The sequence below is a fragment of the Aquarana catesbeiana genome, linkage group LG04 (genome assembly GCF_042186555.1).
Source record: "Aquarana catesbeiana isolate 2022-GZ linkage group LG04, ASM4218655v1, whole genome shotgun sequence".
Taxonomy (NCBI): Eukaryota; Metazoa; Chordata; class Amphibia; order Anura; family Ranidae; genus Aquarana; species Aquarana catesbeiana.
In genome coordinates this window covers 223,415,768-223,433,494 of record NC_133327.1, presented here as the reverse complement: position 1 = coordinate 223,433,494, position 17,727 = coordinate 223,415,768, and the positions used below count along the sequence as shown (strand labels likewise).

Genomic DNA, 17,727 nt, shown 5'->3' with positions numbered 1-17,727 from the left:
CTGTTGGGACACATACTGTGAGGAGATGCTAATGTCATCAACTCCACTCACCTGTCTGATGTCAGCTATAATGTGTTTAATGTAAATAAGTTTAGTCTAGGTTCTAAGGGTATTCAACTCATTGTTGTTTGTTCTAATTAACCCTGTGTTGATGTTTATGGTAATGTGTGTAAATTGAATGAGCTGATCACATTGTCCTCTATACAATGTAGGAGACGGGACGACTCCTATTGGAGCTCATGTTAATTAGGTTAGCTTTGAGTCATCCTGGTGTATAAATGTGTGGGAGATCTCAAATAAAGAGTAGTTCTGATGTACTCCAAGACTGGTGTTGTCTAGTTCTTGGGGTTCCTATAGCCAGATCCATTGGACTCGTGTTCCAGAACTTAGGAAGCGGTATATGACGGAAGCACTCAAGCGGAGTGTGGGACGTTCCGTGACACCCACTAACTCCCGTATGGATACCTACTCACTCCCCATAACAATCCCCTGACATAATTCTCTGAAATTCCATAATCACCCCCTGGTAATATAATAATTCTTAGATTCTCCATAATCACTTCTGTTGCCCTTTAATTTTCATAGCCTCCCCATTACCACCCTTGTAACCCCATAATATTTCATACTCATACCTAAATGGCCCACATCACTCCAAAATAATTCATATAACTACCACTGGCACCGATAATCAACTCCTATAAGCCCAGCTTTATTGCCCTGCAACAGCCTAATAACATCCTGACACCCAGTAATAACCCTGAGGACACCCTCTTACTGCTAAATAACACCACAATGCCCAGTAACAATCTTGAGGGCACTCTTTAGAACTCTAAATAGTTGCATGCATGGCCACTGATGAGGGGTTCAGCCATTGCAGCCACTTACATCATTGCTGGAGGTTACTGCCAATGACACCAATGCTTATACTTCTTTTACTCCCACACTACAAGCCATATACAATGAAGCATCACCCACTTTATTGGCCAACGCACCTGGTGGTTGGTAGGTGGCGCTCTGTGTGCACTGAATTTTTCTTTTTGATACTTTCGAGGCATTCCTCTTATGCCTACATATCTCGGTGCCTCTTTTTCAAACTCTATTTTGTCATGTACCATGAATGTGTGCCACTTGTTACAAAAATCTATAACTAACTGTTTGCTGGTATGTTAAAAATGAGAGCTTGATTTTGTGGGTGTGGCTACAAATGGGGCAGACTTTGTGTGGATGTTGTCAGTAGAATGTCCCCAAATATTTTATTTTGAAAATCTAGTAAAAAATATGTTAATGTGTCATGACTTGCTCTCACTTTTATTTTTTGTTTAATTAGTTTTATTAAGAAAGAGAAGAAGTATACAATTTATGTTGAGGCAAATAACCACCAGTAGACTTGCTCTCACTTTATATGTTATGGGGCTATATGTAAAAATTAAATACATGTTTTTTTTTATACAGCAAAAACCTCATAAAAGAACACTGTGTAGCGATTCAGTGTGAATGTTTACTTCTGTACCATGTGATCCTGTGCAGGCAAACACGCGTCACTTGCCACCTGTGTTTCGGGTGTTATGAATACCTGCTGCAGATCGTAAGTGCAGTGCCTTTTGAATGTGGTGCAGGTAATGCGCACTGCGTTCTGGTGTGAACTGGACCTAATAGCGCTTCTCATTGCTTGGGTATATAGAGTGTGTATAGGTGTATGTATATTTGTATATGTTTTAATTGCATTTTTGCTCTTAGATACAGGCTGGTACCAAATGTTCATTTTCCTGAGCAACTGAATGATGTCTATGCTGCCACAAAATATTTACTGCTGCCAGAGGTGCTTGGCAGGTACTCTATTGATCCAGAAAGGATTGCCATATCGGGAGATAGCGCTGGAGGAAACCTGGCTGCTGCTCTGTGCCAGCAGGTAACTTTGATGTGCTTGTTTTTTTTCACTGCGATAATATAAATTGATTTACATGTATGCAAACAAATAATAAGACCGTACAAACCATTGAATTGTGTACTTAAAATGAAAAGTACTCCTCTAGATGTATTTCTAATGTTTTTATCATTTACTCTGTACCTGTGCCAATAGGTAATGTATGAACTTAGAAATGGAAATGAATGGACAATCTTACCTTTAGTTTAGTGCCCGTGCGCACTAGTGTGTTCTCAGGCATCTCAGTAGAACACGTTTGCATTTTAGCACACCGCATTTCACAGATGTGAACTATTAAAGAGGCTGTAAAGCTATATATTTGATCCCCAAGCAAAACTTCAGTACTTGGTGGAGAAACCCTTGTTGGCAAGCACAGAGATAAGACGTTTCTTATAGTTGGTTACCAGGTTTGCACACATCTCAGAGGGGATTTAGGTCCACTATTCTATACTATTACTATTCTTTAAGCGTTTGTTAACCCGAAAAAAAAAAAAAAAATGGATCCTGCTCCTTTAAAGCATGTTATATGACACAGTGCTTGTCCTGTGTCAAATGGCTGCCCATTAACACCTAAAATACCTGGCTGATCCTGTCAGTTTTTACTATCCCCTCTGTAAACTGACCACAGTGTATCATGGCTGCTGAGCCCTGACACAGTGGTCAGTTTACGTGCCTCCCCCTTCCGCAGCCTGCTATCTGCTCTCCTCTCTGCTTCTGTGTCCTCCTCCCCTCTCTGTCTGCTCGTGACAGTGCAGCCCCTCCCCTCTCCTGCTCTCATAACATTAACCTGTATACACCATCAGCACTGCCTCCCATTGCAGTGCCCCCCTCTGTGTATGATTTAAAAATATAAATCCTGTAAATACCTAATTTAAGAGCCAAGATTGCGATCACATGACCAGCCAGCTCTCTCCTCTCCAGACTGACATCAGCAGGGGAATCTCACCCCTGCCCACTGCATCTCTCAGAGGAGGAAAGGAGAAAGCTGGCTTTCCTTACCTCGGCTGTGAAATGAGGTATTTGCAGCATTTATTTTTATAAATCATACACAGAGGGGGACACTGCAATAGAAAGCAGTGCTGATGGTGTATACAGGTTAGAGTGGCTTAACAACCACATTAAGGTTTCTTGGCTGTCGCTTGGTAACTTGAAAATTCAGCTCCCTCCATAAATTTTCTATAGGATTAAGATCTGTAGACTGGCTAGGCCACTCCATGACCTTTAATGTGCTTCTTCCTGAGTCACTCCTTTGTTGCCTTGGGGGTATGTTTTGGGTCATTGTCATGCTGGAAGACCCATCCAAGACCCATCTTCAGTGTTCTGGCTGAGGGACGAAGGTTCTCATCCAAGGTTTTACAATACATGGCCCCATCCATTGGCCCCTTAATGCACCAGTCGGCCTGTACCTTTTAGCAGAGAAACAGCCCCAAAGCATAATGTTTCCACCACCGTGCTTGACTGTAGGGATGGTGTTCTTAGAGTCATTGTCAACATTTTTATACCTCCAAACACGGTGAGTCGAGTTAATGTCAAAGAGCATTTTGGTCTCATCTGACCACAGCACTTTCTCCCATTCCTTCTCTGAATCATTTAAATGTTCATTGGTAAACTTCAGACAAGCCTGTACATGTGCCTTCTTGAGGAGAGGGACCTTGCGGGGACTACAGGATTTCAATCCACGGCGGCGTATTGTGTTACCAATGGTTTGTGGTCCCAACTGCCTTGAGATCATTCACAAGTTCCTCCCGTGTTGTTCTGGGCTGATCCCTCGCTTTTCTCATGATCATCCTTACCCCACGAGGCAAAATCTTGCATGGAGCTCCAGACCAAGGGCGATTGATGGTTATTTTGTATTTCTTCCATTTGCAAATAATCGCTCCAACAGTTGTCTTCTTCTCACCAAGCTTCTTGCTGATGGTCTTGTAGCCCATTCCAGCCTTGTGCAGGTCTACAATCTTGTCCCTGACATCCTTTGACAGCTCTTTGGTCTTGCCCATGAAGTTGAGGTTTGAATGGAAGAAAGAGATTCTGTGGACAGGTATCTTTTATACACATACACATAACGAGTTGTCGTTAGGAGCACCTTCTTAAATTGGCAGGACTAATCTGTGTACCACATGAGCACATACTGTAGCCAGTGTGTGGGAGCCAGAATTATTGTTGGTTGGTAGGGGTTCAAATACTTATTTTACTCACTGAACTGCAACTCAATTTATAACATTTGTATCATGCGTTTTTCTGGATTTTTGGTTGATATTCTGTCTCTAGCATTTAAAATACGCCTATGATAACAATTATAGAATTATAGACCCTTCATTTCTTTGTAAGTGGGCAAACTTACAAAATCTGCAGGGGATCAAATAATTATTTTCCCCAGTGTGTGTGTGTGTGTGTGTGTGTATGTGTGTGTGTGTATGTATGTATGTATGTATGTATGTGTGTCAGGGCTGGATTAAGAACATCATGGGCCTGGTGCTGAGGATATCGGTGGGGCTTTTTATAAAAAAAATAAAATAAAAAATGCAAACATTTTTTATTATACCAAATTCAATTAAATAGGGAGGGGATGAGAAAGGGGTGGGGGTAAGGGAGGGAGGATGAGAGAGAGAGGATGCGCATGAGCATGCGTGGGAGTGACATCAATGCAGCCCGGCCAAGGCAAGTGAACGAAGGCACAGAACTGGGTGACAATGGAAGAGCCGGGACCCGCCAGATTGATCACAGCGCAGCGCTGGAGGGCTCATTCTGACAGGTAAGTGTACCCTAATGGGCTAATATGCTGTGCATACTTGTACATTATGGCATAACCTACCTCAGGGCCAATAAAAACTAGTAATGTTAGAGAAGTTTATTACTGCTTTAATATCACAGGATCCCAGGAGCCTCTCATGGGGCCCCCTACTGACCCGGTGGCCCTTGGGCAGTGCCCTAGTACATAGTTGGCAACATTTCAAAAATATTATCAGGGACACTTTTTTTTTTTTTTAACCAGTGGTATACTTAGAGTCGCTGACATCCCCTATGTTCCTCTATACATCACAAAATTAAATGAGTACTAATAATGGGCAGAACATGAAAAGATTTGAATAAGAACATTTCCTTTAGTTGAACTAACAAAAGTGTGCCCTTTCTAGAGCTGGTAACATTGAGGATATTAAATATAATTTTAAAGAACTGATTTTGTGGGTAAGAGACAAAGGGGAGGAGTATGGATGGTATAAAAGTGAGAAGTATGTGGAGAGTGTGACAGTGGGCACTATGTACAGGAGAGGAGTGTGGAGGGTATGACAGTGGGCAGTATGCACAGCAGAGAAGTGTGGAGGGTTGACAGTGGGCAGTATGTACAAGAGAGGAGTGTGGAGGGTATGACAGTGGGCAGTATGTACAGGGGAGGAGTGTGGAGGGGATGACAGTCTGCAGAATGTACAGGAGAGTAGTGTGGAGGGTATGATGGGGGCAGTATGTACAGGAGAGCAGTGTGGAGGGTATGACAGTGGGCAGTATGTACAGGAGAGGAGTGTGGTGGATATGGCAGTGGGCAGTATGTACAGCAGAGCAGTGTGGAGGGTATGGTATGAGAGTGGGCAGTGTGCACAGGAGAGGAGTGTGGAGGGTATGACAGCCGGCACTATACAGTGTACAGTAGAGGGGTTTATGAAACTGGTATAAAAAAAAAAAAAAAAAAAAAGGAAAAGCAGAAAAAGAAATAAAACTAGGAGCCTGATGGATTATATATGTGAGGGTACCTCCATCAATAATGGTAGGGTGTGTATACAGAGAACAAAACTTAGCGCAAAAAAAAAAAACACACCCATGGGTTATCTCCTCACTATTTATTTACTATGAAAAGAATTGCATCAAAATACAGCTTGCCAAACAGTCCCTCCTCTCTCACATAATTACCACACCCCCCACAAATAAGTTATCACACCCAACCCACTCACTACCCCCCCCCCATCCCCACAGCACTATGAGATGTATTAACCCGTTCTCATCCCCTATCTCCCCTCAAATCATATAAAAGACTGCTATAGACCTCCCCTAAAAACGGAGCTGGAATCAAACAACTGTGACCCCCTAAAAGATGGTACCCCTGATAACTGCACCAAATAATCAAATGACAACCAATATAGTAATGGTAACCAATTACCTGTATATAGGGCTCAGCCCCCTAAAGCCGTGTTGGGCGAATGCAGTAGCTCTATACCAGGTCAGAAGATCCTCAGATGGATCAATCTTGCTGTGTTATGATCTCTGAATAGATGGTTCCTAAATGAACCGATATATATTACTCCCACCTGGATGATAAACAACCGTTCTGATAATTCTATTAGTGGAAATATATAACAAGAGATCAGTTCATGGATGCTGGTTAGATGGTAAATTCGCTGGTCATGACATTAGAAATGCCGCATAAATTATGCATAGGTGAATGATATATATATATATATAGGAACAGTATTTTATGAGGGAGGAGGGACTGTTGTTTGGTAAGCTGTATTTTGATGCAATTTTTTTTATAATAATTAGTGAGGAGATAACCCATGGGTGTGCAGAAACATTTTTATGAAAGTGGGCAGTATGTACAGTATAGGAGAAAGACACGTGGTAGTATGTATAGCAGAGCAGTGTGGAGGGTATGATACTGAGCAGTATGTACAGGAGACAAGTGTGGAAGTTAAGACAGTGGGCAGTATGTACAGGAGAGGAGTGTGGATGGTATGACAGTGAGCAGTATGTACAGGAGAGGAGTGTGGATGGTATGACAGTGAGCAGTATGTACAGGAGAGGAGTGTGGATGGTATGACAGTGAGCAGTATGTACAGGAGAGGAGTGTGGATGGTATGACAGTGAGCAGTATGTGGATGGTATGACAGTGAGCAGTATGTGGATGGTATGACAGTGAGCAGTATGTGGATGGTATGACAGTGAGCAGTATGTGGAGGGTATGACAGTGAGCAGTATGTGGAGGGTATGACAGTGAGCAGTATGTGGAGGGTATGACAGTGAGCAGTATGTGGAGGGTATGACAGTGAGCAGTATGTGGAGGGTATGACAGTGAGCAGTATGTGGAGGGTATGACAGTGAGCAGTATGTGGAGGGTATGACAGTGAGCAGTATGTGGAGGGTATGACAGTGAGCAGTATGTGGAGGGTATGACAGTGAGCAGTATGTGGAGGGTATGACAGTGAGCAGTATGTGGAGGGTATGACAGTGAGCAGTATGCACAGGAGAGGAATGTGGAGGGTATGACAGAGAGCAGTATGCACAGGACAGGAATCTGGAGGGTATGACAGTGGGCAGTATGTACAGGAGAGGAATGTGGAGGGTATGACAGTGGGCAGTATGTACAGGAGAGAAGTGTATGACTGTGAGGAGTGTAGAGGGTATGACAGTGGGCAGTACGTACAGGAGAGAAATGTATGACAGTGTATGAGAGAAGTGTGCAGGGTATGACAGAGGGCGGTATGTATAGGAGAGGAGTGTGGAGGGTATGACAGCGGGCACTATGTATAGGAGAGGAGTGTGGAGGGTATGACAGCGGGCACTATGTATAGGAGAGGAGTGTGGAGGGTATGACATTGAGCAATATGTACAGGAGAGGAGTGTGGAGGGTATGACATCGGGCACTATGTAAAAGTGAGGAGGATGAAGGAATCTGGGAAGGAAAAATGTAAAGGTTTGTGGAAGGATGTTTTAGGGACTGCGTAGTGGTTAAGCGGGCCATATATACATGGATTGAAATTATGACAATTAAGCAGAGACCAGCCATAGTCTATCTGTGTATGGACTAGCTGGTTGTACACAAGTCAATCTATTAATCGACTTGAGTACAACCAACCTGTCAGGTTTTTCTCAAAACAATCAGTGCTGCCAGCTATAGTTGGCAACACTAATCATTGTATTCTGTGGGTAGGGAAGGCTCCCCACTGGCAGGGCACAATAACACCGTGGGAGTGATTCCCTTATCCACAGGTCAGCAGGTGAGAAGGTGTGTGGGGACAGGATGGGGAGAGAGGTCGGTCAGAAGAGGGGTGTGAGGTGGTCATATCTTTTGGGGTAGGGTCTCTTATCTGCAGGTTGGGAAATGGTCACCTGTGATATAAGTTGAAGGGAGGTGGCTAATATGGGAAGTGGCTGGGGAGTGACCTGGTTGGCGGTGAAATGGATAATGTGTTTCAAGTTTCTTTTACATTTGCGGTAATGCTTACCGCCCTCTGAAAAGTGATCTGTGGTGGATTGCTTTTCAGTGATTGGTATAGCAGCGTCTGACAGGCATTCATGAGGTGCTACTGCCGCCTCCTTTTTTTTTTTTTTTTTTTTGTTACATTGCTGAATGGTATTTTTACATTGTTGGACTATGCTGCTACTGCAAGCGAGTTTGTCTTGCAGTTGCAGAGTGGCCCCATTGAAATCAGTAGGCGAGTTTGACAGGCAGTGCGTCCTGTCAAACTCTGCAGGCTGAGTCAAAGATGCTGCAGCTAAAGAAATTACAAAGAAAAAAGTTGCAGCTGTGAAGTAAAGCATCCCAGCTACTGCATTTGTACAGCTCTGTCCAAATGTATTTTTACAATTTGGGTCAGGGACGTGCGGTGAGGTCAGTGGCTGGTGGGGCACTGGCTAGTATCAGAGCCAGGTGCATACGGGTTGCATACGCTGCGAACGTTGGAGTGAGAGCAATAATTCTAGCACTAGACCTCCTCTGTAACGCTAAACATGTAACCTACAAAAATGTTAAAAGCGTCGCCTATGGAGATTTTTAACTACTGAAGTTTGTGCCATTCCACAAGTGTGTGCAATTGTAAAGCGTGACATGTTGGGTATCTATTTACTCAGCGTAACATCTTCTTTCATAGTATACCAAAAATTGGCTAACTTTAGTGTTTTTTTATTTTTTATTTTTTTATTTTTATTCATGAAACAGTTTCTTTAAAAAAAACACGTTTGAAAAATTTCTGCGCAAATACTGTGTAACATAAATAGCTGCAAAGACCGCCATTATTCTCTAGGGCAGTGGTTCTCAACCTTTCTAGTGTCGTGACCCCTTGATAAAATTACACAAGTTGTGAGGACCCCTAACAGGAAATTATTTTCGTAGTGTGTTTTGTTAGCACCCAAGGCAAGACAAGTAATTTGCGCCCCTAACCCACGGACATTAAGCACTGCCTGAGTCCCTTCCACTCTTACAGTATTAAAACCCCTTATGGTACATTTTAGGATGTACCACTCTTTCTCTTTGTTCTCCTTTCTTTCCCTTTTATCTCTCTCTATCCTAATTTCTTGGGGTTTTTTCCCCCATCCCTCTCTCCATCTGTCTTTCTTGTTCTTTCTCTTATTCTTTCTCTCCCTTTTTCTTTGTTCCTCTCCCTCTTTTCCTCCCCCTTCCATGTATTCTCTATTTTCATTCCTTCTCTTACTCCTTGGTGGGGGGTGGGGGGAGAATGGGATGAGTGGCAGTTGGGATGAGCGGCAATGCTGGGGGGAGTTCTGATCAGCCAACTTGGGTGCTCTTGATCAAGGTCATCTGCTGATCTAAGAACTGTAGTGGGGACTTTTGGCAACTACAATCACAGGTAGTGTTACTCACTGCGTCTCCAGCTTCACTGTGTCTCTGACTTTGTGGTGTCTTGTAGCAGTGACACCTATGCCGAAATCAGGAGATAGGGTCTCCTCCAGCCCCTCCCACTTCACATTCCTCACCAGTCAGCTGACCTCTAGTCTCTGCCCCCCAGCCATGCCTTGAACTGAATGGGCAGCTGCGAAGAAGCTGAGTGGGCGGCCGCGGCCTCCAGGGACAGCCCAGCTGGGCGGCCACAGGCTCCAGAGACAGCCCAGCTGGGCGGCCACAGGCTCCAGAGACAGCCCAGCTGGGCGGCCACAGGCTCCAGAGACAGCCCAGCTGGGCGGCCACAGGCTCCAGAGACAGCCCAGCTGGGCGGCCACAGGCTCCAGGGACACCTTGGGATTTGGTGACCCCTGGCAAATCATCATTTGACCCCCGAGGGGGTCCCGACCCCCAGGTTGAAAACCACTGCTCTAGGGTGACTGCTAAAACTATATATATAATGTTTGAGGGTTCTGAGTAATTTTCTAGCAAAAAAATGATGATTTTTACATGTAGGAGAGAAGCGTCAGAATTGGCCTGGGTGACAAGGGGGGTAATTACCATAAGTAATATATAAATAATAATTATATACTGTTTTTTTTCAAATCTTTGAGGCAAAGAAGCATGAAACACAGATGAGGTAGCAGATGAGGTTAAACAACATATCATGTCATAAAAAGAATTTCAGGGGTTGGGGGGTTGTGCGGCAATTAATGCGCCTCTCTGGGGTTGCAGTAGAAGCAGGAATGGTCGGTGGAAAATGTCTGCAGGCCATTGACGTCCACCATGGCTATACTAGGGTTGCTCTAGTCTACAGTGTCACTTTCAGAGAGGGCTTGTCCCTCATCAGAGAAGGCACACATGTTCCAGAGTGTCCATGTCTTAGTGTAGCGTTCGCATTGATGGCGGGCCATGAGGATAAGATTTCTTCCCCTTTTTTGAGTCACAGGCCTATGGATGGAGGTTGTGTGGATTTCCAGCATAAAGGAATGCACGCCTTGGCCGCGTCGAGGAGATGTCAAATTATTGATTTTGTATACGTTTTGCTTGGAATGTTGGAAGCGTGGAGTAGGAAGAAGGCTGGATCGTCTAATAATTCCCTGGTCCTCGTGGCATCTCCAGCAACAGGCCGAGGACGAGGTGAAGAACCTTTGTAGTTTTGCGGGAGTATTGTACCATCTAGTGACAATTTTAAAATTGGTCTCCTGTATCTTCGTACATATGGAGGATTTATAGGTGAAGTGGAGAATATTTTGTCTTTGATGTGAGGTAAGGGTACTCTTTAAAGTGGGGTTCCACCCAAAAAAACAAAAATACCTGAAAAATTGTAAAAAAAAACAAAAAAAAACAAAAAAAATTTGAATTTTTTTTTACTTACCTCTAAATGCCTGTTGCTAGGTGGTCCCTCGTAGTCTGCCTCTTCCTTTGCCTGGGCTGGTGACATCACTTCCCCCTCGGCACAGGAAGGGCTCGGCTCTGCTCCCTCCCTCCTGTCAATCATCTGGGACCCATTACAGGTCCCAGGTGATTGAGCAGCCAATCACGGCGCGTGGCGCCGCTCGCGCATGCGCAGTGGGTGCCAGGCTGTGAAGCCACAGCCCGGCGCCCACAGTTGAAATGGGGACAGGTAAGTGTCCAATTAAAAGTCAGCAGCTGCAGTATTTGTAGCTGCTGACTTTTCATTTTTTTTTTTTTTATGGAGCCCCTGGGTGGAACTCCTCTTTAAATCCTTCTCCCATGTATTGAGGCATTGCAGTTGGTAGCCATCTAGTGGCGTAATCAACAATTGATTATATATTGTTTTTAAGGTAATTTACTATATTTTCAAAAACTGTACTCAAGCAGGTGGCTTAACGGACAAATTACTGAAGTTTGAAGTTATAACTTCCAACCAGTAATTTCACAGTAAATAGATAAATAATAAATTATTATCTTATAACATATAGCATAATTATATATGATTTAGCTTGATTAAAACAGTACCTTTTCAACAGCAGAAGATTCTCATTCTCCCTCTTAACTGTGAGAAGATCATGGGATTATGGGTAAACCTTATACCCATAAACCCATGTTTTTTTCCTTCTAATTAAGAGGGCTGGGCTGGAAGGGAGCATGTTTCTTTTAGACACATGCTCCCTTCTCTGACACCTTTTTATTGGACAGCTGAGGCCAATGGTACTTTACCATTGGTCCAAGGCTCCAAGCTGTCCATTGAGCTTAGTGCCTCTGACAAGAAGCAAGAGGCACTGTGAGCTCAACTTCTCAGTCTGCTGCAAACAGTGTGCCAGCCTGTATTTAACCACTTCTGGACCAGCCACTGCAGTTATACTGCGGCAGGTTGGCTCCCCTGCACGAGCCGTTGTAGCTGTACGTCGGCTCCTTAAGACGCTTTAGCAGGCACCAGCAGCGTGTCCCTGAAGCTGATGCCCGAGCATGCCGGGCACCCGTGATTGCTCGTGACAGAGCGAGAACCAGGTTGTGTGTGTAAACACATAGATCCCGGTTCTCTCAGGGGAGTAGAGACAGATCGTGTGCTCCTACTAACTAGGAACACTGATCAGTCTCCCCTCCCTAGTCAGTCCCATCCCCCCCACAGTTAGAACACACCTAGGGAACAAAGTTAACCCCTTTATCGCCCCCTAGTGTTAACCCCCTTCTTGGCCAATGACATTTATACAGAAATCAATGGCTATTTTTAGCTCTGATCGCTGTATAAATGTTACTGGTCCAAAAAAGGGTCAAAGGTGTCCGATCTGTCTGCCGCAATGTCACAGTCACGATAAAAATCGCTGATCACCGCCATTACTGGTAAAAAAAATTATAAAGATGCCATAAATCTATCCCCTATTTTATAGACGCTATAACTTTTGCGCAAACCAATCAATATACGCTTTTTGTGATTTTTTTTTTTTTTTTTTATACCAAAAATATGTAGAAGGATACATATCGGCCTAAACTGAGGAAATTTTTTTTTTTTTTTTTTTTTTTAATAAAAATGTGGGATATTTATTATAGCAAAAAGTACAAATATATATATATATATATATATATATATATATATATATATATATATATATATATATATAATATATATATTTTTTTTTTTTAATTGTCGCTCTTTTTTTATTTATAGCGCAAAAAATAAAAACCACAGAGGTGATCAATTAACACCAAAAGAAAGCTCTGTTTGTGGGGAAAAAAGGACATCAATTTTGTTGGGTACAATGTCGCACAACTGTGAAATTGTCAGTTAAAGCGACGCAGTGCCGTGTCACAAAAAATGGCCTGGTCAGGAAGGGGGTAAATTTTTCTGGGGCAGAAGTGGTTAAACTGGCCTCGCTGTATGTAGCCTCTGACAGGCTGCGCAAGGAGCCCCATATCTCCGGAACCATAGGCCCTAAGAGCCCCACATTTTGACCAGTGGTGGGGTAGCTCTTTGGCATATGGGCCTATCTTAAGGTAAGGGTCCTGGAGCTGCAGCTCCAATAGCCCCTATGTTAAAGCGGAGCGGCACCGAAAAAAATTTTTTTAAAAGTCAGCAGCTACAAATACTGCAGCTGCTGACTTTTAAAACATGGACACTTAACTGTCCAGGGCGCCCGCGATGTCGGCACCCGAGGCCGAAGCGTCTCTCCGTCCTCGGGTGCTGCCGCCTCCATCTTCGGTAAGGGAATCAGGAAGTGAAGCCGTGCGGCTTCACTTCCCGGTTCCCTACTGCGCATGCGCGAGTCGCGCAGCGCAATACGAATGGTCCCTGCTGCCTCTGGGACCCGTGTGTTTCCCAGCAGGCAGCGGGGGGGAGGAACAGGATGTGGCGTGAATACCCGCAGATTCTGCGGCTATCTACGCCGGAAGTGGGTACAGATACCTGTAATATACAGGTATCTGTACCCCCCTCCCCCCTGAAAGGTGCCAACTGTGTCACCGGAGGGGGGGAGGAATCTAATGAGTGGAAGTTCCACTTTTGGGTGGAACTCCACTTTAATCTGGCGGATACCGCTGATGTCTCTGAGCCTGTGAGAGAGAGGGATGGAGAGAGAGCAGCATTGCTGCTCTTGGGCACAGCGCTGAACCAAGATTGAGCTCAGATAAGTATTTCAAGGTTTTTTTACCTTGATGCAGAAAATATATTAAGGTGAAAAAAACCTTCATGTCTTTAGAACCTCTTTAATGTGCCTTGGCAGCACAAAGACTAAACTGAGTGCATGAGCTCTCTGAACATGTTTGCAGTCTCGCTACTTTCTAAGTCCCATTGTTTCTTGGATGCTTTTTTTAATTCATTGTTCGCACTGCAGCACACAATTAAGGCATTTAAATACAGGGCAACTCGCATAAAAATGCATGTGCATGCAAATGCACATTACCGCACATGCATTTTAAGTGCAATATAGTGTGAAAGGACCCTTGGGGCTAGTTTACACTTGCTTTAAAACATGGCTTCGGACATGTTTTGTTAAAGCTCTCTGAACGCCAGTCAAAGCTCCTGTCACTAAATAAATGGTTCGCTTACAATCCTGTTTACACCTTGCTTTTGCTTGGTGCTTGGTGAGGTGAGGCTTCGTGGGGATTTGATGAGGCTTTGGTGGGGCTTCAAGTGAGCTTTACCATAGACTTCTATGCTAGCGGCTGAAAAGCTAAAATGACAGTAAATCTTTACCGCTAACGCGGCCCACGGCTCAGTGTGAAAGGGGTCTTAGTGACAGGGGCTTTGACTAACATTCAGAGAGCTTTAACAAAGCCTGTCCAAAGCCTTGTTTTGAAGCAAGTGTAAACTAGCCGTTAATGTGTGTTGAAGCCGAAGCAAGTGTAAATGAGCCCTTAGGCAACCCATAGATGAGTCAATTTTCTTTCCTGCAACCGTGGGTTGTAGGGTGCTGTCCCTGCCGGGAGAACACTGTGACTATAGCCACTCGCAATATTCACATGTAAAAATCCAACATGTCGGCTGTATCTAAGTTGATTAATGGATCGACTTGGGTACAGATAGCCTGCCCATAGATGGTTTGAATCTTGGTTGCTCCCTGCTGAACCAGCCAAGATTCGAACCATCTATCTATGGCCAGCTTAACACACCTGCTGTGTGTTTACATTAAAGGGGTAGAAGACGGCCATGATCTGCTCTCTATAAAAAAGAGCTAATATTTTGTGCCACTGTTATGAACTTTTCTCCACAATGCCTTTTAGATACAGAGATGAAAGAGGGTTTGTTTCGAAGTGCTTATGTAAATAATTTTAGATATGCATAGGCACAAGTTCACTTTAATAACCCTAACATAAACCTGAGCAACACAAACTGAGCATATTATAAAAATAAATGGATAAGTGAAAGTTAGTTTGAACAAATGGAGCTTTCTTTGTAGTTTTGGATAGAAGGTGGAGGGTTAGAACCCCTGTCAGGTTTTTAGTGCTGTTTGTGTTTCTGCTGGGGATATGCATGCCTCTATTTGTCCAGGTGAGTATTGTCACATGGGCAGAAAGTGACAAGAAATACATTTTTTGGTTGTCACCAGAAGAGGAGATGAGAAGTCTTTCAGCCGGGACATCTGTCCAGTGGCAACTGTCTAATAGGATGGATGGATAGATTACCTACCACTTCCTGTTGTGTTTTAAGAACAGGAAGTGAATACAAATGGACAGGAAGTGAACAGAAATGCAGGGGCCGCTGTCAGAATACATTGCCCTGGTGTGTGTGTTGGGAAGGGGGGTATTCCTCCATCCACATTGCTTATGTGAATGGAGTACTGTTAGTTTCATTTTGTTCACCACAATTTAAGCACTGAATTTCCTCATTTCTGTCACTGGACTTGCTCATAAGCATGGTGATGTTTCTAGGTTGTCCCTACAGCCCAGGCTGCGTTTAGATCAGCATATCTCCATTTTGTTATGTTGCGCACTTCTTTTCAGCTGGTATTATATAGAGTACTGCAAAGCTGGGGTGGATCATGAAACAAACCTTTTTTCAAACCTTTTGAAATGTATGTACAGTATCAGTGAAATGTACAGTACCTGCTGCAGGTATCTCTGTACTAGCTTGGCTTTGTTACTGGGGCCTGACTAACCAAAATAATCATTCAGCAGAGACCACCTGCATTTTGATCCATATGTGGCCACTGTGGTTGAACAGAATCTACCAATTGACTTCTGTTCAACTGCATCGTTGGTATTTTCTCGCTTGATCAGCGCAGTAGATTGCAGAACTGATTAGTGTATTCTGATGGCGGGGAAGTCTCCCTGCTGTCAGAATACAAAGACACAGCAGGGAGGAGTCTCCTATTCACCTTGAATGTGTAGATGGAGGAATCGGGTCAGGTTTTTTCATTCAACCGGCTAACTCATGGCCAGCCTAATTCTTATTATGGGGTTGGGAGTTGATGGATCTGACCCATAAAGTCAGTGTACTTAACAAATTTAAAAGAGAAGTATGGAAATCGGGGTTTTTTGTAGAATATTTGCCTAGGTGGATGCAGCATCCGTCCCCCGCCGGCTCTAACACTGAGAACTGAGCAATCAAACGAGCAGTTCTCGGAGCTCTGTGAGCAGAGAGCTGGTGACTGCTCCCGCCCACACTCTCACTGGAGCGCTGGGCTATGGAGGGGGTTGGAGCGTCCGGCTCAGGCTCTCGGCGACTCGCTGAGAGGCTGAGCCAGGTGCCGGTACAGGCATGTGGGCTGATTCCGACCATAGGGTCGCAATCTTGCCCAAGCCTGGACTGGTTCTGTGATGTCAGCTGACAGCGGGCTTCAGTTCGCTGTCAGCCGAAAATTGGTCACAGGAATGCAGAACGGACTGCACTCCTGTGATCCAGAAGAGAAGAACAGCCAAACGAGCTTGAACTGAATCAGATGGGGACACTGTAGACTGCATTTCTTGATGAAAAACAGTTTGTTCACTCAGGCATGATGTCTGTACTGTGTGAATGTACCGTTTGTTCAGTTTGTGCAGCTGGAGCTGCATGCAGGCAGCCTATGCTACTGAATTGGGACGCAGTGGCTGTACAGACACAGCTATGTTTCTTAATTTGACTGGTGTGTAGGGAGGGCTGCTCTGCCCCAAATGCAGGCAGTGTGTGGGCCTCGGTGCTCATGTGAATGAAGTTGCCTCTGGCCACATACTAACCAGCCAATTAGCTACAGCTAGTTTATGTATGGCCACTGTTTGGGTCCAGGGTCAGTCAGAAGTTCTTTTTGAATGTATTCATTTGGATGAATGGTCTCTAGCAAACAACGATGGCACCCATATGACTTAGCCCTGTGGGTGGGGTGAAACGTGTTGGAGGTGTGTGACCTGGGAGGAGTCAGGCTGAAGCCGCTTTTACTCTTCTGTACACCTGGAGAACACTCTGAAGCTCCAAAACACCCAACAAGCAAAATTCCATTCATTTCAATGGCCCCTGTTCACATCTGAGTGTTCTGTTGCCTGAAGCAAAATGCCTGAAGCTTAAAGAAGTACATGAGCTTCTTTTTGGAAGATTACAGGCATTTTCGGCCCCATAGACTTCAATAGAAATGCCTGACTTGAGCAGAAAAACGCTTGTAAAACGCTCAAATAGCAGCTCACCACCCCTAATTTCTTCTCCCTCTCCTCCCCCTAGTGCTTTCTATTTGTTAAATAAAATTGCTATAATTGATAAAGTGTTGCAGTATCTAACGTTGATATACAGCATTACATAAATAACATTATATTAGGGATCAAGACTGATTTATCCGGGTAATCCAGGGTTGCCTTGACTACCTATCACATTTGATGGCCAGCAATTTTATAAAGACAAAATGGGTTTTAACGAATTCAATGGCTTCGGAAGGATTAGGTGCCAGCTGTTGCTTCCAGTATCTAGTGATCATTATTCTAGCGGACAGTAAAATGTGTGTGATGATATTGTGAAAGTGTGAAGGGCCATTATATATTTCTAAATGTAAAATTGCAAGGGCTGGAGATGGATCAGTTAGTATACCATTAATATTGGTCAACAATTGTAATATTTTCCTCCATGAGCTACGTATGTGTTTTTACAGCGCCAGAAAATATAGTATCTCACAAAAGTGAGTCACAAACTCACATTTTTGTAAATATTTTATTATATCTTTTCGTGTGACAACACTGAAGAAATGACACTTTTCTACAATGTAAAGTAGTGAGTGTACAGCTTGTATAACAGTATAAATTTGCTGTCCCCTCAAAATAACTCAACACACAGCCA

General features: G+C 43.9%; 1 protein-coding gene across 1 annotated transcript in view; it reads left to right on the top strand.

Annotated features, from left to right (window-relative positions):
* NCEH1 (neutral cholesterol ester hydrolase 1) overlaps positions 1–17,727 on the top strand; it is a 79,431-nt gene that overhangs the window by 36,257 nt on the left and 25,447 nt on the right. Inside the window, exon 4 of the mRNA XM_073626233.1 lies at positions 1,738–1,909. Within this exon, the coding sequence (XP_073482334.1) occupies positions 1,738–1,909 (172 nt within the window). The remainder of the gene's footprint in view (positions 1–1,737; positions 1,910–17,727) is intronic.